Source organism: Arachis ipaensis, chromosome B4 (genome assembly GCF_059453495.1).
Source record: "Arachis ipaensis isolate K30076 ecotype BB chromosome B4, ASM5945349v1, whole genome shotgun sequence".
NCBI lineage: Eukaryota > Viridiplantae > Streptophyta > Magnoliopsida > Fabales > Fabaceae > Arachis > Arachis ipaensis.
In genome coordinates, this window is record NC_142439.1 from 36,031,621 (window position 1) to 36,050,820 (window position 19,200).

General features: G+C 33.0%; 1 protein-coding gene across 2 annotated transcripts; it reads left to right on the forward strand.

Annotated features, from left to right (window-relative positions):
• Window positions 1-714: 714 nt before the first annotated feature.
• On the forward strand, window positions 715-18,390 carry CYTC6A (Cytochrome c). 2 transcript variants are annotated; one of them, XR_015881158.1, is made up of 8 exons: window positions 792-1,116; window positions 1,265-1,400; window positions 17,019-17,116; window positions 17,216-17,247; window positions 17,325-17,388; window positions 17,475-17,583; window positions 18,077-18,185; window positions 18,294-18,390. XR_015881158.1 is itself a non-coding variant. In XM_088485431.1 (6 exons), the coding sequence occupies exons 1-6, from the start codon at window positions 1,057-1,059 to the stop codon at window positions 17,604-17,606; spliced, it is 522 nt and encodes a 173-aa protein (XP_088341557.1). In that variant the 5' UTR covers window positions 715-1,056; the 3' UTR covers window positions 17,607-17,849. The 2 variants fall into 2 exon arrangements, 1 of the variants encoding a protein (XP_088341557.1); XM_088485431.1 differs by lacking the exons at window positions 18,077-18,185; window positions 18,294-18,390 and having other exon boundaries at window positions 715-1,116; window positions 17,475-17,849.
• Window positions 18,391-19,200: the final 810 nt, after the last annotated feature.

The window sequence follows — 19,200 nt, forward strand, 5'->3', positions numbered from 1 at the left end:
CAACACGCTCCCTACGTATTGGCCAAAATATTACCACGTGTCTAATACGTATCCCATATGCTAACTCAGTACGGCACTTATATGTTGCCCTTACCTTACCTGCAACATCCACCCACTTGTAATTATACTATATTTTCCTATTTCGAATAAAATACTAACATTTTTTTTATATAGCAAAAAAATCAGCCGTCTTTAAGAGAGCAACTAATTCACCTATATATACTAACCAAATCTGTAAAGAAAAATATGGGGAGTCAATGAAATATTTGTACAATGCGTACAATGAAGGTTTAGGGAGTATTAGAGATATAACCATTAGTGTTACCTTTCTTCATCAGCTTAAGCTTCTGAGATGAGTGGTATCATGACATGGTATTAGAGTCTTAGATCTGAAAAGTTAAGAGTTCGATCCTTGGTAAACCCAGATAAGTGATTTTAGGACTGATTCACTTTAGACGTTAATAAATTCATGTTTAGAATATGTTGTATTAAAAAACATGAATTATGTTTGGAAATTAATATTAATATTTAAAATTTTTGGTGGACAATTAACTTTTTTTTTTTCAATTTGATGGATTTTAATTGACAGTATAAACAAGTATCCATTTAGATTATCAATAACTTTAGATTGGCATGAAAAATAATTATTTTTGTTATTTATCTAATTTTTTTTACACATATATGAAAATATAATTTTAGAGGGATTTTCCATTCATGTCAAATCCAACACTTTTTTATTTTTGTTTTTTCTTTTTATTTATAAAACCTTGAAACATAATTTTTCAAGTTTTGAAATCGTTTCCTATTTACAGAAAAGAAATCAATTAATTTTCCCACTCTTTTGATCATATAACCATTCCAAATTTTTAGCCACCACAGACAAAAATTTATTTTATTTTATATCTAGTAATTTAGATGTATGCATTGATGCCTCATCATTATTGTAGTGTACAACATACATTTCAGTATTTCACTTCTCCCTTGAGTTTTAGCTATATGCATATATACTTATATTTTCCGCTTTCACATTCACTTTAGAACAAAAGAAGCAGCAACATGGAGCTTACTGGCATGATATCAGGTTGCATTGATTACACTAGAATCCTCTCCACTAAGGTAATTAACTAATTAATTATACTCCTGTTATTCTCTCCGCCTGTCTCTTATCATCATGTGTGTTTATGAATCATAATCTTATAACCAACTAGAAGAGACTAGAATATGTAAGAAGGGTTAATGACATGTATGATGATATTGATTAAAGGATAATGTGAAGAAAGAAGAGAATTTCATTCCTAGAAAGGTCAAGAATGGAGAAGTGAAGTTCTACAAGCTTAAGAGATTGGCTCCTCCAATTGTGGCTGCTCTCCTTGCCTTATCTCCTATCTCATCTCCCCAAGGTGACGTGTCAATCAATCCCACTGCCGCTCTTCTTATGCCTGGAATTACTGTAATGCCCCTGCTATATTTCTCTAAATTGCTGCCCAGGTCTAGCAATGTAATTCATCAGTCATGTATGTTATACGGTCTTACATAGCCGCATAGGTTAGCAAAACGGGCCGATCTGCTGAATGTGCTAAAATAAGTAAGGCAGGTTAGAATTTAAAATTTGTCAAATTAAACTAAAATCACAGATTTTAACGGGATAAAATAGATTGGCCTGCTAGATCAAAAGTTATTTATTTATTTTTCTAATAAAAAATTATTAATATTACACAATTAATAATAATATAATTTTTAAATATATTTTTTTCTTTTATTTTTTTATTATTAATTTTATTAATTTTATTTTATACTTTTATATATATTTTTAAATTATGTGAATTATTTTTTAAAATAAATATGATTATATTGATAGATATTATTTTAAATAATTTTATTTAAATTAAAAATTAAAAGATAATGAAAAAAATATATGGTAATTTAATTATCTTTTATTTGTATTTACTTTTATAATGATCAAATTTTTATATTAGTATTTTTAAGTGGAATATTATTTTGAATTTGTTTTATTTAATAGGTGGGATTAACCTTTTTTTAGGGTGGGTCTTGACGAAATGCGATGGACTACCCATTTTGTCACTTTTAATTCTGCAGTGTTAATTAAATATTATTCAAGTATATTTTTTTATTAGATTTTGGAGAAATTTAAAACTTATTTTTAATACTTAATTTGTTTTATTTTTATTTCTAGTATTTTAAATAAATTTTAACATTAAAATTCATTTTTTAGTAATCAATATGAAGTCAAACGTGAGATTAAAAGTTAAGAGGTGAAGGTAGTTCAGTTAGGTCAATAATGAAGGGTAAAGGATAGTCCAGTAGGGATGGAGAATGGTGTAGTAGAATTTGAATCTTTTAAACTTTAGATTATTTGATAGAGTAAAGTGTAATTTTTTATTTTTTATTTTTTTATTTTTTTGTCTTATTTAAAAATAATAAAAAATTATATTTTATTTTTTAAAATAAAATTTAAAATTTAAAAAATACAAATTCAATATGATGGAGTGAGGGGTTGAGAGAGAAGTGTGATGATGATGATAATAATAAAGTTAAAGATGAGTGGGTTTAAAAATATACTTTTTAAGATAGTAAGTGAAAACATTACTTACTGAGTTAAATTGCCTATTATCTTCTGTTATATATATATATATAAAGTCTCGTATGTCATATATATGGATGTGAGTGTGTGTTTGTATGTATGTGATAGATAAATTTTGGGTAAATTATTCAATCATCTTTTGAATAAAGAGTAAGTTATTTTTTATAATAAATTTAATAGTTATTAAATAAAATTAATTATATCATCAAAATGATTAATATTAATTTTTAATTTAATATAAATTTTGATAACTAAATTAATTAATTACAATAAAACTATTTAAACTTCATATTTATAAAATCACACAATTTTATCAACCTTTTTTATTTTAAATTTGTAATTTGGCTTTTTGATTTTTTTTTATTTGTTCTTTTTAATTTTTTATTTTTTTGTATTGTTAGATCTAATTAATATATATGTAGTTAAAAAAATTATAAAATAAGATTTTTTTGTAATTCTTATAATTTACAAAAAAAATTATTATTAGTTTAATTAATTGTCAAAACTTGTGAACCAGCTTCATGCCTTTAGATTTCACTCTCTTCTACTCACACTTCACAGTTCACACTCCTCTACATAACTAACTTGCTGACATATATAGAGTTAATTAGACCGTTATTTTTCTGTTAGCAGTTGGATAGTTAGTTAGTGGCATTCACACTATATATAGCTAAACTTGTAACATCAACAATTTGAGATTCACTAATCAAAATTTCAGTCTTTACAATTCACATCAAGAATTTAGAGTTCAGAAGCTCTCTTCTCTTGTTCTTGAATGTTCAGCATCCATCCCTTGTTGCTCACAGCTCGAACCGATTTATCACATGGTGCAGTAAGCATGGAGCAAGGTTGAAGAGCTTGAACTGTTGGTGAAGAGTTAGTGAATCCATCTTTCATCGATCTCTAATCGATTTCTCTCTCCTTTTTCAATCACAGTGAATTTTGCTTTTCTTGATCTGACTTGATCATCCGTTCGATTTCTTGCACTCGAGAAATCTTGATCAAGAACTCTTTTCTCCTTCAATTTCTTTGCCTTGAAGAAGTCTCGATCAATGGCTAATCATCCTACAAATCCGATTCCCGAAGCAATAATTTCTGGAATCGATCTTCACACCCTAACTAATCTGGTCAATCAAATAAATCAGACTCAATCTCCAAGAACTCATGCCTCTTCGATCGTAGATCCAACGAGTTCTTATTATCTACATCCTTGTGAAAGTCCTGGTTCACCGCTAATTTTCATGGTTTTAAGCTCAAACAACTATCATAGTTGGGAGAGGGCCATGCTGCGTACACTAAGCTCAAAGAACAAGCTCAAGTTCGTGAATGGAAGCATCAGCAAACCAGAATCAACAGATCCTTTGTTTGATGTGTGGGAACGATGCAACGATTTCATCATCTCCTGGATCACTCTCTCACTTAGCTCGGATATAGAACAAAGCGTGATGTGGCACAATGTCACTTCGGATCTATGGAAAGATTTGAAACACAGGCATTTTCAGAGTGATGTATTCAAGGTAACAGGATTGGAAGAAGAGATGTTCACTCTTTGGCAAGGTAGTCTAAACATGACCGACTACTTCACAAGGCTAAAAAGAATTTGGGAAGAGCTAGAGAACTTTAGGCCTCTACCTGATTGCATATATTGCAAGAATAGGAACTGCACTTGTGGAACTATTATGAGAGGATACAGAAACGAGACCTACATAGTTCGTTTTCTTAGAGGCTTAAACGAACAATATGCGACAGTAAGGTCGCAAATAATGCTGATGCAGCCTTTACCAAGCATTGAACAAGCCTTTTCACTGCTTTTTCAACAAGAAAGACAGTTCCAGTGTAGTGAACCACTCATTGACAATAAGATCCTGATAAGTAGCGCTGCTCCATATCAACCCTCAACACAAGGAGGAAAGGGCCGAGGCAAGGGAGGAAGAACTGCTGGTAGAGGAAGAGAACGAACAAAAGTTTGTACCTACTGTGGCAAAACTGGCCATCTAATCGACACATGTAATAAAAAGCATGGTTTACCTCCTCATCTCAAACAAGAAAGCAGTGCAATCAATAATGCTATCACTGATGATGAGAATTTTGCAAAAATCAGTGATGACCAGCTAGTAGAGGAAAGTAGTGTAGAACTGGAATTCACAAGGGAACAGAAGCATGCTTTGCTAGCTCTCTTGAAGCAGCCATCTCTAGATACACACAAGCCTCAAAATGCCATAAACCAACTTGTCACATTGCCCTCATCAAGGTATTGCCTTCCATTTCAATTTTTAAACCCAGCTCTTGGGTCATTGACTCATGAGCAACCGATCATGTAGCATACTGTTTAGAGCTTTTTCACCCATTACATAAAATAGAACCCATACTTGTTAGAATGCCAAATGGAACCAACACTATAACTTCAACAGCTGGGACTATAATTTTCTCTAAAACCTTTTTCCTCACAAAGGTCTTGTACATTCCAAGTTTCAAGTTCATTCTTATATCAATTTCCAAAATGACTAACTTGCTCAAATGTGAATTTTTTTCTGATGAAAAATATTGCAAGATCCAGGACTACCTTTCATTGAAGATGATTGGTGTAGCTGAGCAAAGGAGGGGACTTCATGCATTTGAAGACCTAAAACCTGTAAGGAACTTTCAACTAAAACCAGCAATTGCAGCAACATCATTCATACCACAAACACAACATCTTAGCAATAGCAATAAGATGCATGACAATAAGAATAGAAGTGCATCAAACTTGTGGCATCTTAAACTAAGGAACTTACCAAATGACAGAATTCTTGTATTGTAATAAAGCTACAATTTCATTAATAAATCTAATCTTTGTACCATTTCTTGTGAGTCTTGTCATTATGCTAAGCAAAAGCGTTTTCCATTTCCAATAAGCATGTCTATATCAGAAGAAATATTTGATCTAATACACATAGACATTTGGGGGGTCAATTAATATTAACTCTACTGCTGGACAAAAATATTTTTTTACAATAGTGGAAGACAAAAGCAGATTTTGTTGGCTATTTTTCATGAAACATAAATCTAAAGCTGCCACACTGCTAAAAGATTTTGTTCAATTAGTTCAAACTCAGTTTAAGAAAACTATTAAACAAGTTAGATCGGACAATGTAGCTGAGTTCAAGCTAACTGAATTTTATGCAATAAAATGTATTATACACCAAAATACATGTGTTGAAATCCCTCCACAAAATGGCATAGTTGAGAGGAAACACCAACACATTTTAGCAGTGACTAGAGCAATTATGTTTCAAGCAAACTTACTAAAGAAACTATGGCATTATGTAGCTGCTCATGCCATATATATCATCAATAGACTTTCCAGCAATGTTTTGAAAAATAAGTCCCCTTATGAAATTCTTCACAACAAACTACCTGACATACACAATTTCAAGATTTTTGGATGTTTAGCATATGCTGCAACCATTCATGCTAATAGAAAGAAGCTTGATCCGAGAGCTAGAAAATGCATTTTCTTAGGCTATAAACAAGGAATAAAAGGGTACATTTTATATGATCTATCTTCTAAAGAAATTCTTTTTTCAAGAGATGTAGTTTTCTATGAGAATACTCTACCTTTGTGCAACACACAGAATTTAGAATTCTTCCAAAAGTGTCATGCATCACCTGCATAATTCTCAGACCCTTTCCTTTTTGATACCACATACACACAAAACACAAATAATTCGACTAACACCATTCCTTTCAATGCACCATCAACACAATCTGCATCTCATTATCACAACACCACAAGGCCAAATGGCCAATTCACTACAAATTAGTGTATCAAACATACCATACAATCAACAAGATGCTGTTGTACCTCACATTCCTCAAAATGATGGCCCAATTGTTGAAAGACCTCTTAGAGAAAGAAAATACCCCTCTTACCTAAAGGATTATCATTGTTTCTAACTACTAGCTCAACTACATCACCAACTTCATGTAGGTACCCTCTTTCTCATGTTCTATCCTATTATAGTCTATCGAAAAAGAAAAAAAAAATTCTCCATTGCCTTGATCACCAACACAGGCCCCAAAACTTATGAAGAGGATGTGATGTATCCCTGTTGACAAGAAGTTATCAAATCAGAATTTGCTGCCCTTGATGAAAACCGAACCTGGTCACTCACTACTTTACCAGCTGGCAAGCATGTAATCGGCTGCATGAGGATTTACCCAAGTTTCAGGACAAGACTATTTTGACACCTTTAGTCCCGTAGTAAAAATGAAAACATTGAGGATTCTTCTAGCCATTGCAGCCGCCAAAGACTGGTTCGTCCACCAGTTGGATGTGAACAAAACATTTTTACATGGAGACCTTAAAGAGGAAGTCTACATGAAACCAACCCCTATCTTGAACGTGTCTGATCCGAAGCTGGTATGCAAATTAGAGAAGTCACTCTATGGCTTAAAGCAAGCCAGCAGACAATGGAACTCAAAATTAGCTTACACTTTGGTCAACTTTGGCTACACTCAGTCAAAACATTAGGGGTGTGCATGGCCCGACCCGGCCCAAAGACCCGGTCCGATCCCGAACACTTTAGGGACTAATTTAGTGTGATTTTACCAGGTCTAGGACCGGGTAAGGGTCTCAAAAATAGACCCGGTCATTATTTCGGGTCGGGTCCGGGCCATAACTCAGATCACCCGAACTCGGCCCGATGGCCCGGTCATCATACACAATTAATATTTTGTGTTATTAGTGATGGATGATGGCTATTCTTATGTGGAATTTAAGTATTGTAAACCTTAATATTTTGTGTTATTAGTTATTATAAGACTATAAGTTAATGTTTTATGTTTAAAATGTATAAGATTTTAGACTAATGCATAATATTATGGTATTTGTATTGATTTAAATATTTGGTGTTATTAGACAATATTAGTATTGATTATGGTTATGCTTTAATTTCAGAGAAGAGTTGGTTCTTGTTATATTTTTTTAAGTGAATTTACCATATCAAATAATGGTTGGAGTCTTGAAAATTTGGATATTTTCACATGCTACCTTATAAGAAGGTATCAAGGTAATGTAATGTTAACGGCCCAGTTTTTACCCGGTATAATCGTGGCCCGAAAGTGTATAGGTTTCATCGGGTCTAGGGCCAGGTTCGGGTCTAATAAATTGGCCCGGTATATATTCCAGGTCGGGTCTGGGTCACATCAAACCCGGTTTCATCCGTCCCATTCACACCCTACAAAACATTATTAGTTTGTTCACAAAGGTTGCTGGTTTTGGATTCACAGCTATGATAATCTATGTCAATGACGTGGTACTTGTTGAAAACTGCATCAGAGAAATCATAGCTTTGAAGCAACATCTTCATAACCTCTTCAAAATTAAAGACATTGGAAAATTAAAGTTCTTTTTCGGCTTTGAATTTGCTTGAAGCAAGAGAGGAATAGCAATGTATCAAAGAAAATATTGTCTAGACCTGTTGGAAGAATATGGCAAAAACATGGATTACACTTCTCATCTCTCTAAAGAATCTGGAGACCCAATGCCAAATGCTAGTAAATACAGAAGACTGCTAGGAAGACTCTTATACCTAACCAATACAAAACCCGAATTAGCTTTGCCATTGGAAAGCTAAGTCAGTTTCTTGAGTACCCCACTAGTAAACACTTTCAAGCCGCTCTAACAGTTCTGAAATATCTGAAATCATCTCCTGCCCAGGGTCTTTTATTCAAGACCGAATCAAATTTACAACTCACCGGCTTCTCAGATAGTGACTGGGCCACCTGCCCTGACACAAGATCCGGCTATTGTTTTTTCTTGGGTACTACGCTAATCACTTGGAAGAGTAAGAAATGGGTTACCATTGCTCGCTTTTCCGCTGAAGTCGAGTATAGAGCCTTGGCTGCCTCAACATGTGAAGCTCAATGGATCATCTTCATCCTTCAAAATCTCCAAATTTCAATCCTCAGACCAACAGCTATCTATTGTGATAGTAAATTCGCATTGCACATTGCGGCCAATTCGGTGTTCCACGAACGTACCAAACATATAGAAGCTGACTACCATATAGTACGCAATAAAGCTCAAGCACAAGTTATCAAGCTCCTTCCCATCTCCACATACCAAACTGCCGATATCTTCACTAAAGTCCTCTCCCCTACACCCTTCTCTTCTTGTCATTTCAAGCATGGCTTATATGACCTTCATAAGCCCAACCTTGAGAGGAGGGGAGTGTGAACCAACTTCATGCCTTCAGATTTCACCCTCTTCTACTCACATTTCACACTCTTCTATATAACTAACTTGCTGACATATATAGAGTTAATTAAACAGTTATTTTTATGTTAGCAGTAGGATAGTTAGTTAGTGGCATTCACACTATATATAGCTAAACTTGTAACATCAACAATTTGAGATTCACTAATCAAGTTTTTAGTTTCTGCAATTCACATCAAGAATTCAGAGTTCAAAAGCTCTCTTCTCTTGGTCTTGAATGTTCAGCGTTCATCCCTTATTGCTTATAGCTCGAACCGATTTATCACAAAACTCAAGTTAAATTAAGAATTAATGTTAACCATAATAATATAATTTATTTCATTCAATAGTTATTAGACATGTCATAAGAGATAACTTATCCTTTATTTGAGAGAGAATTGAATAGAATTTACCTAAATTTTTTGGTTTTATATAAAATATATACAGCTTTTTGTGTTAATCCTGTAAAATTTATCTTTTGGTTTTAGTTTAATAAACTTCAAAATGTTTGCGTTTGATTTTACATTGTTAATTTATTCTGTTAAATATACTGACATAATAAATTAAAATATTGACTTAACAAAACGTGTTATATCAGTATTTAATCTATCAAGCCAACACTTAACACATCAAACCAGAGACAAATGAAAACTTATTAGACTCTAAATAAAAAAGTTACTTAAATCATATTGTAAAACAACTAAATAAATAACGAAGATGTAAATATAAAATATGTAAATAGAAGACTCTAGCATTAATATAATTAGCTCAATAATGATTTATATATATACATTAATATTATATGTTGTAATATGTATATATATGTAAAGATAGAAAGAAGTATTAAAAGTAAAGAGAGAGAGTTGCATTTGATTTTATTACTGTAGAGAGAGAGAGGGAAATATTTGTAATTGTGTGTGTCCAATTCTATTGCCTCGTTCATGCTTTTATAGGCAAACAAATTCTTCTTTTCAAACATTATTAACTGTGCTATATGAGAATTTGCTCCTTCCAGCATGGGGAATTAGATTCACCCATAAATGAGCATTCATCCTTATCCTTCCATGTTGTAACACTCCCCCTTGGATGCTCATTTAGGAATATGCCTCATTAAAACCTTACTAAAGAAAAACTCAGTGGGAAAAAACTTTAGTGAAGGAAAAAGAGTACAATATCCTTTGTGATGGGACTGTCTCATTAAAAACCTTGTCAAGGAAAACCCAATGGAAAAAAAACTGACCAAGGGAAAAAGAGTACAGTCTCCCCCTCTTGCCGACATCATTCAATGTCTCGAAATCAGCACATCCCAATCTCATGTACCAATCTTTCAAATGAGGATTTTGGAAGTGACTTTGTAAATAAATCTGCCAGATTGTCACTTGAGCGGATCTGTTGCACATCAATTGTCCCCTGATTTTGAAGATCATGAGGTAAGAAGAATTTGGGAGAGATATACTTTGTTCTATCACCTTTGATGTATCCACCCTTAAGTTGAGCAATGCATGCTGTATTATCTTCAAACAGGACAGTTGGAGCTATCTTATGATCAATCAGTCCATATGATGACAGAATATATTGAATCAGACTCCTCAGCCAAAAACACTCGCGACTAGCTTCATGAATCGCTAGTATTTCAGCATGATTCGAGGAGGTTACTACTATCGTCTGTTTCGTGGACCTCCATGATATAGCTGTACCACCATATGTGAACAGATATCCTATTTGAGATCTCCCTTTGTGTGGATCAGACAAGTATCCAGCATCCACATAGCCAATTATTTGTGACTTGGATCCATAGGGATAAAACAATCCCATATCAACTGTTCCATGAAGATATTGAAAAATTTGTTTGATTCCACTCCAATGTCTTCTGGTTGGAGAGGAACTATATCTTGCTAGTAAATTCACAGCAAATGATATATCGGGTCGTGTATTATTAGCAAGATACATTAGTGCTCCAATGGCACTAAGATATGGTACTTCAGGACCAAGGATATCTTCATTCTCTTCTTTAGGACAGAATTAATCCTTTTTCGCATCCAAAGATCTTACAATCATTGGGGTACTTAATGGATGTGACTTATCCATATAAAATCTCTTCAAGATCTTTTCTGTGTATGTTGTTTGATGAATAAAGATCCCATTTTTTATATGCTCGATCTGCAGGTCGAGACAAAATTTAGTTCTTCCAAGATCTTTCATCTCAAACTCTTCTTTTAGAGTTTTATAATTGTTGGAATCTCTTCAGGAGTCCTAATGATATTTAAATCATCAACGTACACAGCAATTATAATGAACCCAGATGTAGTTTTCTTTATGAAAACACATGGGCAGATATCATCATTCTTGAATCCGTTTTTGGCCAGATACTCAGTAAGACGATTATACCACATTCGTCCAGATTGCTTTAGACCATATAAAGATCTTTGCAATTTGACTGAGTATAACCCTTGCGAATATTCATTGGATGGTTTAGATATCTTTAGTCCTTCAGGGACTTTCATATAGATATCCCGATCTAATGAGCCGTATAAATAGGCTGTTACCACATCCATTAAATGCATATGCAGTTTATGATATGCAGATAAACTGACCAAATAACGCAATGTTATCGCATCCACTACAGGGGAATACGTTTCTTCATAATCTATACCGGGCCTTTGTGAAAAACCTTGTGCCATAAGACGGGCTTTGTAGCGCACAACTTCATTTTTCTCATTTCGTTTTCTCACAAATACCCACCGGTATCCAACAGGTTTTACATCTTCTGGTGTACGGACTACAGGTCCAAAGACTTCACGTTTTACAAGTGAGTCTAATTCAGCCTTCATGGCTTCTTTCCATTTTGGCCAATCATTCCTTTGTCGACATTCTTCGACTGATCTTGGCTCAAGATCCTTACTTTCATGCATGATATTTAATGCCACATTATATGCAAATATTTCATTGATAATTGTCTTATTTCGGTCCCATTTCTCTCCTGTAAAGACATAATTTATCGAGATCTCGTCATTTTCACAATTTTCAGGTACCTGAACGTCTTCTGGCGTTATATCAGAATTTTGGACAACTACAGGTGTCTCTATTATGTCTTTTTCAACAGGAATCGTATTTACCTCTTTTCTCTTTCGAGGATTTTTATCTTTGGAACCGACAGGCCTGCCACGCTTCTGGCGTGTATTTGCTTCAGTGGCTATTTGTCCTATTGGGACATCAATTCGAATTGGGGCATTTTCCGTCCTGCCACGCTTCTGGCGTGAATTTGCTTCAGTGGCTACTTGTCATACTGGGACATTAATTCGAATTGGGGCATTTTCTGCTGGTATATAAGATCTGATTATCCTCTTTATATCGAAAAATGCATCAGGCAATTCATTTGCTATTCTCTGCAAATGTATAATCTTTTGAACTTCTAGTTCGCATTGCCGTGATCGAGGATCTAAATGCATCAATGATGATGCATTCCAATTAAGTTCCTTTTCAGGAAGCTTATTCTCTCCCCCTAATGTTGGAAATTTTGATTCATCAAAATGACAATCTACAAACCGGGCTTTAAATACATCTCCCGTTTGTATCTCAAGATACCTCACTATAGAGGGAGAATCATATCCAACATATATCCCTAATTTCCTTTGGGGTCCCATTTTGGTGCGATTAGATGGTGCAATGGGAACATATATTGCACACCCAAATATTCTTAAATGGGAGACATTTGGCTGCTGGCCAAAAGCTAATTGCATAGGAGAGAACTGATGGTAACTCGTTGGCCTCAAATGAATAAGTGCTGCGGCATGTAAAATAGCATGCCCCAAACCGAGGTTGGGAGATTTGTTCTCATAAGCAAGGGTCTAGCAATTAATTGGAGGCGCTTAATAAGCAATTCTGCTAACCCATTTTGTGTGTGAACATAAGCTACTGGATGTTCAACACTTATTCCATTAGCCATACAATAAGCATCAAAAGCTTGGGAAGTAAATTCACCAGCATTATCAAGACGAATTGCTTTAATTGGATTTTTTGAAAATTGTGCTTTTAATCGAATAATTTGAGCCAGTAATCTCGCAAACGCCAGGTTGCGAGAAGATAATAAGCACACATGTGACCATCTCGAAGATGCATCTATTAGAACCATAAAATATCTAAAAGATCCACATGGTGGATGAATAGGTCCACATATATCACCTTGAATCCTTTTTAGGAATTCAGAGGACTCAAATCCAATTTTTACTGGTGATGGCCTTAAAATTAACTTCCCTTGATAACATGCAGCACAACAAAATTCACTAGATTTAAGAATCTTTTGGTTCTTTAGTGAATCTCTATGAGAGTTTTCAATAATTCTCCTCATCATAGTTGTTCCCGGATGACCCAATCTATCATGCCAAGATATGAATTTATTTAGGCTAGTAAACTTCTGGTTTACAATGGCATGTGATTCAATTGCACTAATCTTGGTATAATACAATCCAGATGAAAGTGAGGGTAACTTTTCTAATATAACCTTCTTATTTGAATCATGAGTTGTGATACATAAATACTCATGATTTCCCTCATTCATTGTTTCAATATGATATCCATTTCGGCGAATATCTTTGAAACTCAACAAGTTCCTCAGGGACTTGGTAGATAATAGTGCATTATTTATTATAAATTTTGTTCCTCCAGGAAACAAAATTATAGCTCTTTCGGAGCCTTCTATCACATTGCCCGAGCCAATAATAGTATTAACATATTCATCTTTTGGCACAAGATGGGTAAAATATATATTACTTTTAAGAATAGTGTGTGAACTCGCACTATCCGCAAGGCAAATATCTTCAGAATATGTCCTTGCCATTTTTCTTCAAAAACAAATGATAATAATAATAAAATGAGTAGAAGTACATGCACAGTAAAATTATTCACATGAATAATTAACAAATACATACATATATCAAACTATTCCATCATTGATCAAATAGCCAATAATTCCTTCAGGATCCTCAAAGAAATTAGATACATCATAATGAGTGGTGGAATTTTCATAATTTGAAACAAAATTTGTTTCCTTTCCTTTGTCATCCTTTTTCAAGGATACTTGATAAAGATCAACTAGGTGCCTTGGGGTACGACAGGTACGTGACCAATGGCCCTTTCCACCACAACGGAAGCATTTATCCTCAATTGATTTACTTTGCCCATTGTTTCTTTCTTTATCCCACTTCTAGTGAGATCCTTTGGGAACATAATTCCTTTTCCTTCCATAATTTTTCTTGCTACTAAAACCTTGTCATTTATCTCTTCTGGGGTAATGATTTGCCGCATTTACTTTAGGAAATGGGGCGGCACCAACTGGGCGCACTTCATGATTTCTTAAGAGCAACTCATTGTTGCGTTCAGCAACAAGAAAGCAAGAAATTAACTCAGAATATTTTTAAATTCTTTTTCTCGATTGCTACTGCAGGAGCACATTCGAGGTATGGAAGGTCGAGAAAGTTTTCTCTAACATATCAGGTTTGAGGAAGTATCACATGATTGTATCTTTCTTCAAGGTCTTTAATTTCCACAGATCTGCAGGATCTTTTAATGTGGGATATTCATTTTTCAATCCTACGTCAAAATGACGACGAAGAAAAATCATGACTTTGGCTTTATCCTTCTGGGATGTATTATTTTCAACCTCAATGGTATCTTCAAGATCCATTGAATCAAGATGGATTTCAACATCTATATTCATGATAAATAATTATTTCCAAATATATCAATAGCATTATATTCAAGATGAAAGAGTTTCGATATAATAAAAATTTGTTACCTGGAGTCTTCCTAAAATTTGATCAGAGTCTCGTGCTGATAACGTGTTGTAAAACAACTAAATAAATAAGGAAGATGTAAATATAAAATATGTAAATAGAAGACTCTAGCATTAATATAATTAGCTCAATAATGATTTATATATATACATTAATATTATATGTTGTAATATGTATATATATGTAAAGATAGAAAGAAGTATTAAAAGTAAAGAGAGAAAGAATTGCATTTGATTTTATTACTGTAAAGAGAGAGAGAGGGGAAAATATTTGTAATTGTGTGTGTCCAATTTTATTGCTTCATTCATATTTTTATAGGCAAACAAATTCTTCTTTTCAAACATTATTAACTGTGCTATATGAGAATTTGCTCTTTTCAGTATGGGGAATTAGATTCACCCATAAATGAGCGTTCATCCTTATCCTTTCATGTTGTAACAAATCAAGATTTTATGTTGATAATTTATTTTGTCAGTTAAATATTAACATAACAAATTGAAATATTAATATGATAAGATATAATCGTATTCCGTCAACATTTAACCCACCACGTCAGCACTTATCACATTAAACCGGAAACAAATGGAGACATTTTAAATTTTAGACTAAAAGTTTATTTAAGTCAACTTAAACATAAAACTTCTTAGCTAAAATATAAAATATTTATTATTTTTACTGATTTCACATTTATTATTATTATTATTAGATAAATATAAGAGTATATACTCATTTTGGTCCTCAAAGAATTTTAAACTGGACACTTTAGTCCCCAACTAAAATTAATTACTTGATTGGTCCCTAACAATTAATTCCGTCAGTCACTTAGGTCCTTTACTCTGTTAACTCTAACAAAGGACAAAATAGTCCCTGACAACTCTGACAGGGGACAAAATGGTCCCTAATAATTCTAACAAGGGACAAAATAATTCATGACCCCTTTATTCGAAAACAATACTGTTCTTCCCCAATTTTTATCATATCTCGCATAACCCTAACATTCATACTCTCCTTCTTCACCTTCACAGTCTTCTTTTTCATCTTTTTCTTTCTCCTCTTTAGCTCCAAGATTAAGCTATGGTATAATTGTCACACGTATCGCACCTACTTCAACATGTCATGGACCACACACTTCCTAAATCTTTGCACTTCACCCACCAAAAGCATCCACTTCCACGTCTTCGATAACATCACCTCCAACCCCGACACGTCCACGACATCCTCAAGACCAAGTTCCACAACTACTCCAAGGGTACGTCTTTCTCCACTCTCCGGTAAGCAATATAGATTGTTGGACATTAGGACATCATGAGAAGATTCTCCTTCGACATCATATGCAAATTCTCATTTGAAATAGACACCGAGTGCTTCATTCCTTCTTTTCCAGAGTCCAAGTTGGCAGACAGTTTTGACCTCGCATCCAAACTATCAGTACAACGAGCAATGTTGTCGTTGCCGCTCATATGAAAACTGAAGCGATTACTGAACATTGGTTCGGAGAAGAAGCTGAAGGAAGCGATCGGAGTGGTGGACAATGTGGTCATGGAGATGATAGGACAGAGGAAGAAGGAGATGGCAACGACAACGACGGGTCTTAACAAATCAGACTTGCTGTCTAGATTCATGGGATCCATCGAAGACAATAACTAGTTGAGAGACATAGACATTAGTTTCCTGAGTATGAATTGGTTGAGAACAAGTTGATGATTTTTTTCTTGTGAACATTAAATTTATAGAATGTGAATTGTGTAGTTTGAAGTTACAGTGTTAGATTACTAGTATTATGCGAGATATGATGGAAATTGGGAGAGAACAGTGTCGTTTCCGAACAGAGGAGATCAGGGAATATTTTGTCCCCTATTAGAGTTGTTAGGGACTATTTTGTCCTTCGTTAGAGTTAACGGAGTAAAGGACCTAAGTGACTGACGGAATTAATTATTAGAGACTAATCGAGTAATTAATTTTAGTTAGGGACTAAAGTGTCCAGTCTAAAATTCTTTGAGAACTAAAATGGGTATATACTCTAAATATAATTTAGAAAAAGATTAATTAACCCAAGTATTTATTAAGAGTAATTAATAAACTAGTTGATATTTTTTTTTACAGCTAGTATAATTATTAATAGTTATGTAAATGCTATTTTTAGATGCATTCTGATATAACTACAAACTGTATTGGTTGAAAAAAAAATCAACTAATCTAATAACTACTTTTAATGGTATTACAAAAATATTTAATAATAAAATAATTAATAAATATTAAATAAGATAAGTTTTGTCTATTTTTTTTTTAAAGTAGTGTTAACGATATTATTAATATAAATAAAAGAGAAAAGTTTACTGTTGCAATAATTGGAGCTAGCTTCTCTGAGATTCTTTTGGTTGTACAGTTTCAAGTGCGCAAACCTTAGAAATTCAGAGAGGAGCCACATTGTTTCAACAATCTTGTATTGGATGCCATGATGCAGGTGGTAACGTAATACAACCAGTAAGCATAATCTTCTATCATATAATTAATTATGCATGACATCACATCTTCTATGTCCTAGCTAAATTTTCTTCTTTTCATTTTCTTTTTCCCTTTCAGGGGGCAACTCTATTTACAAAGGATTTACAGAGGTAACTGCCACAACACAACACTTTTGAGAATTTTGTTAAGTATGTTTGAAGTAATCCAAATATTAATGCTACCACAGGAATGGAGTTGATACAGAAGAAGCAATCTACCGTGTAACATATTATGGCAAAGGAAGAATGCCGGTAAGTAATCTCGAGTATGTAACATTTGAGTGACTCATTTTGTATCGTACACCAAATTCGACCTATTATATTATATTATCGTGTAGGGGTTTGGAAAAGAATGCAAGCCACGTGGGCAGTGCACATTTGGAGCTCGTTTGGAAGACCAAGATATCAAAGTATTAGCTCAGTTTGTTAAGTCGCAGGCAGATCAAGGTTGGCCAACTATCCAAAAATAATCACTAACATTTAGGGTTATTTTTGCCCTATGCAATGCTTACAAGATACATGAGAGGATTGGAGATTTTGGCTTTTACTTACTATATTGGATTTTGTTCGATTTTCATATTTGAGTTTTGGTTTTTTTTTTTTTTTTTTTTGGACAAGACATTTCATTTTATTCAAGAAAAATCAAGATATAAGATAATAAGGCAAAGGTTAGGCCGCGGCCAAATAGGTGAAATAATATTTAGTATATTGATTAATTCGAGTTTTTCCCCTCTTTTTGTTGCATACAATATACGTTAGGACTTAGGGCTTAGCAGAGGCTCAAATCCAAGACCTTTATACCGGAAAGGGAGACAAATATCATCTGAGATAAAAAACATTTCTCTTAAATGATCTGTTTTTTTTTTTTTTTGGTATCACTGATCTGGTTTTATTAATTAACTTTTTCTTTTTCTTTCCATGGGCCTATTTCTTGGGTAAGTTGAATCACTATGCAGAGCGAAAAGTGCCATTTAATGACCCAAGAAAAAACAGAGTTGCCCATTATTGTACACACACAGATTTCTCTATCTTTTTTGTAATAAACCTTAGTGAGTGTACCAAGTGTTGAATATAAATCTTTAAGGATTGTATGGGTGAATGTATAATATGAATGTATTGTGATACCTAAAATTAGGATTGTCCAATCTACTTAAAAGAAACATCATATCAGTTCCTAAGGTCCGCAAAAAAAACGAGGAATATATCAGTTCCTTAAAATAATTATATAAGTATCGAATTCTTTGGATCCATTTACATGCAACTTCCATTCTCTATAAATATAGCTAAATTCACACGAATTTTAAAATTTTATAAGATACAAAATTACGTATACATATCAAATATAAAATATTTTTTAGATAAATCGTAATGGTATTTTAATATTTTATTAATATTTAAATATAAATTAATTTTTAATTATTTTTAATATCTTATTTTAATTATATAAAATATTTAAAATATTTTTTATTTTAATAAATAATAATATATATTATTATTAAATTTATTTTAATAATACATGTTTAGAATAAAATTGGACATACTGACATGTTATAATATTTAGATGTGTCCAAATATATCAAAAAAAATTTATTTTTTATTAAGATATGACTGGACACAACAAACACGTGTGTCAAACGAATGTCAAAAAATATCGTGTCCGAAATATGTTCGAAACGCGAACACGACTAAAATATCCGTGCTTCATAGACTAAATCATTTTTCTCTTCATAGTTCATACCATATGATGAATTCATACATACACTTTAATATCCATTAAATAATGTATAAAAATATGGTACGATGAAACTAGTTAATTTACATTTTTAGTGCATTTTTATTATAATAATATTACATGATCAATAAAATATATTATTTTTAATTAATATTTGGTTCATTCTAAATATTAAAAATTATATTCTAAATTTTAAATTATAAATACTAAATTATAATAGTATAAAAATAAAATATCGATTTAAAATATTAGTTAATATTAATAAAAAAATATTAGCTATCTAACACTTTTCTATTTATTAAACTGATTTATAATGGAGACCTAAACTGGAT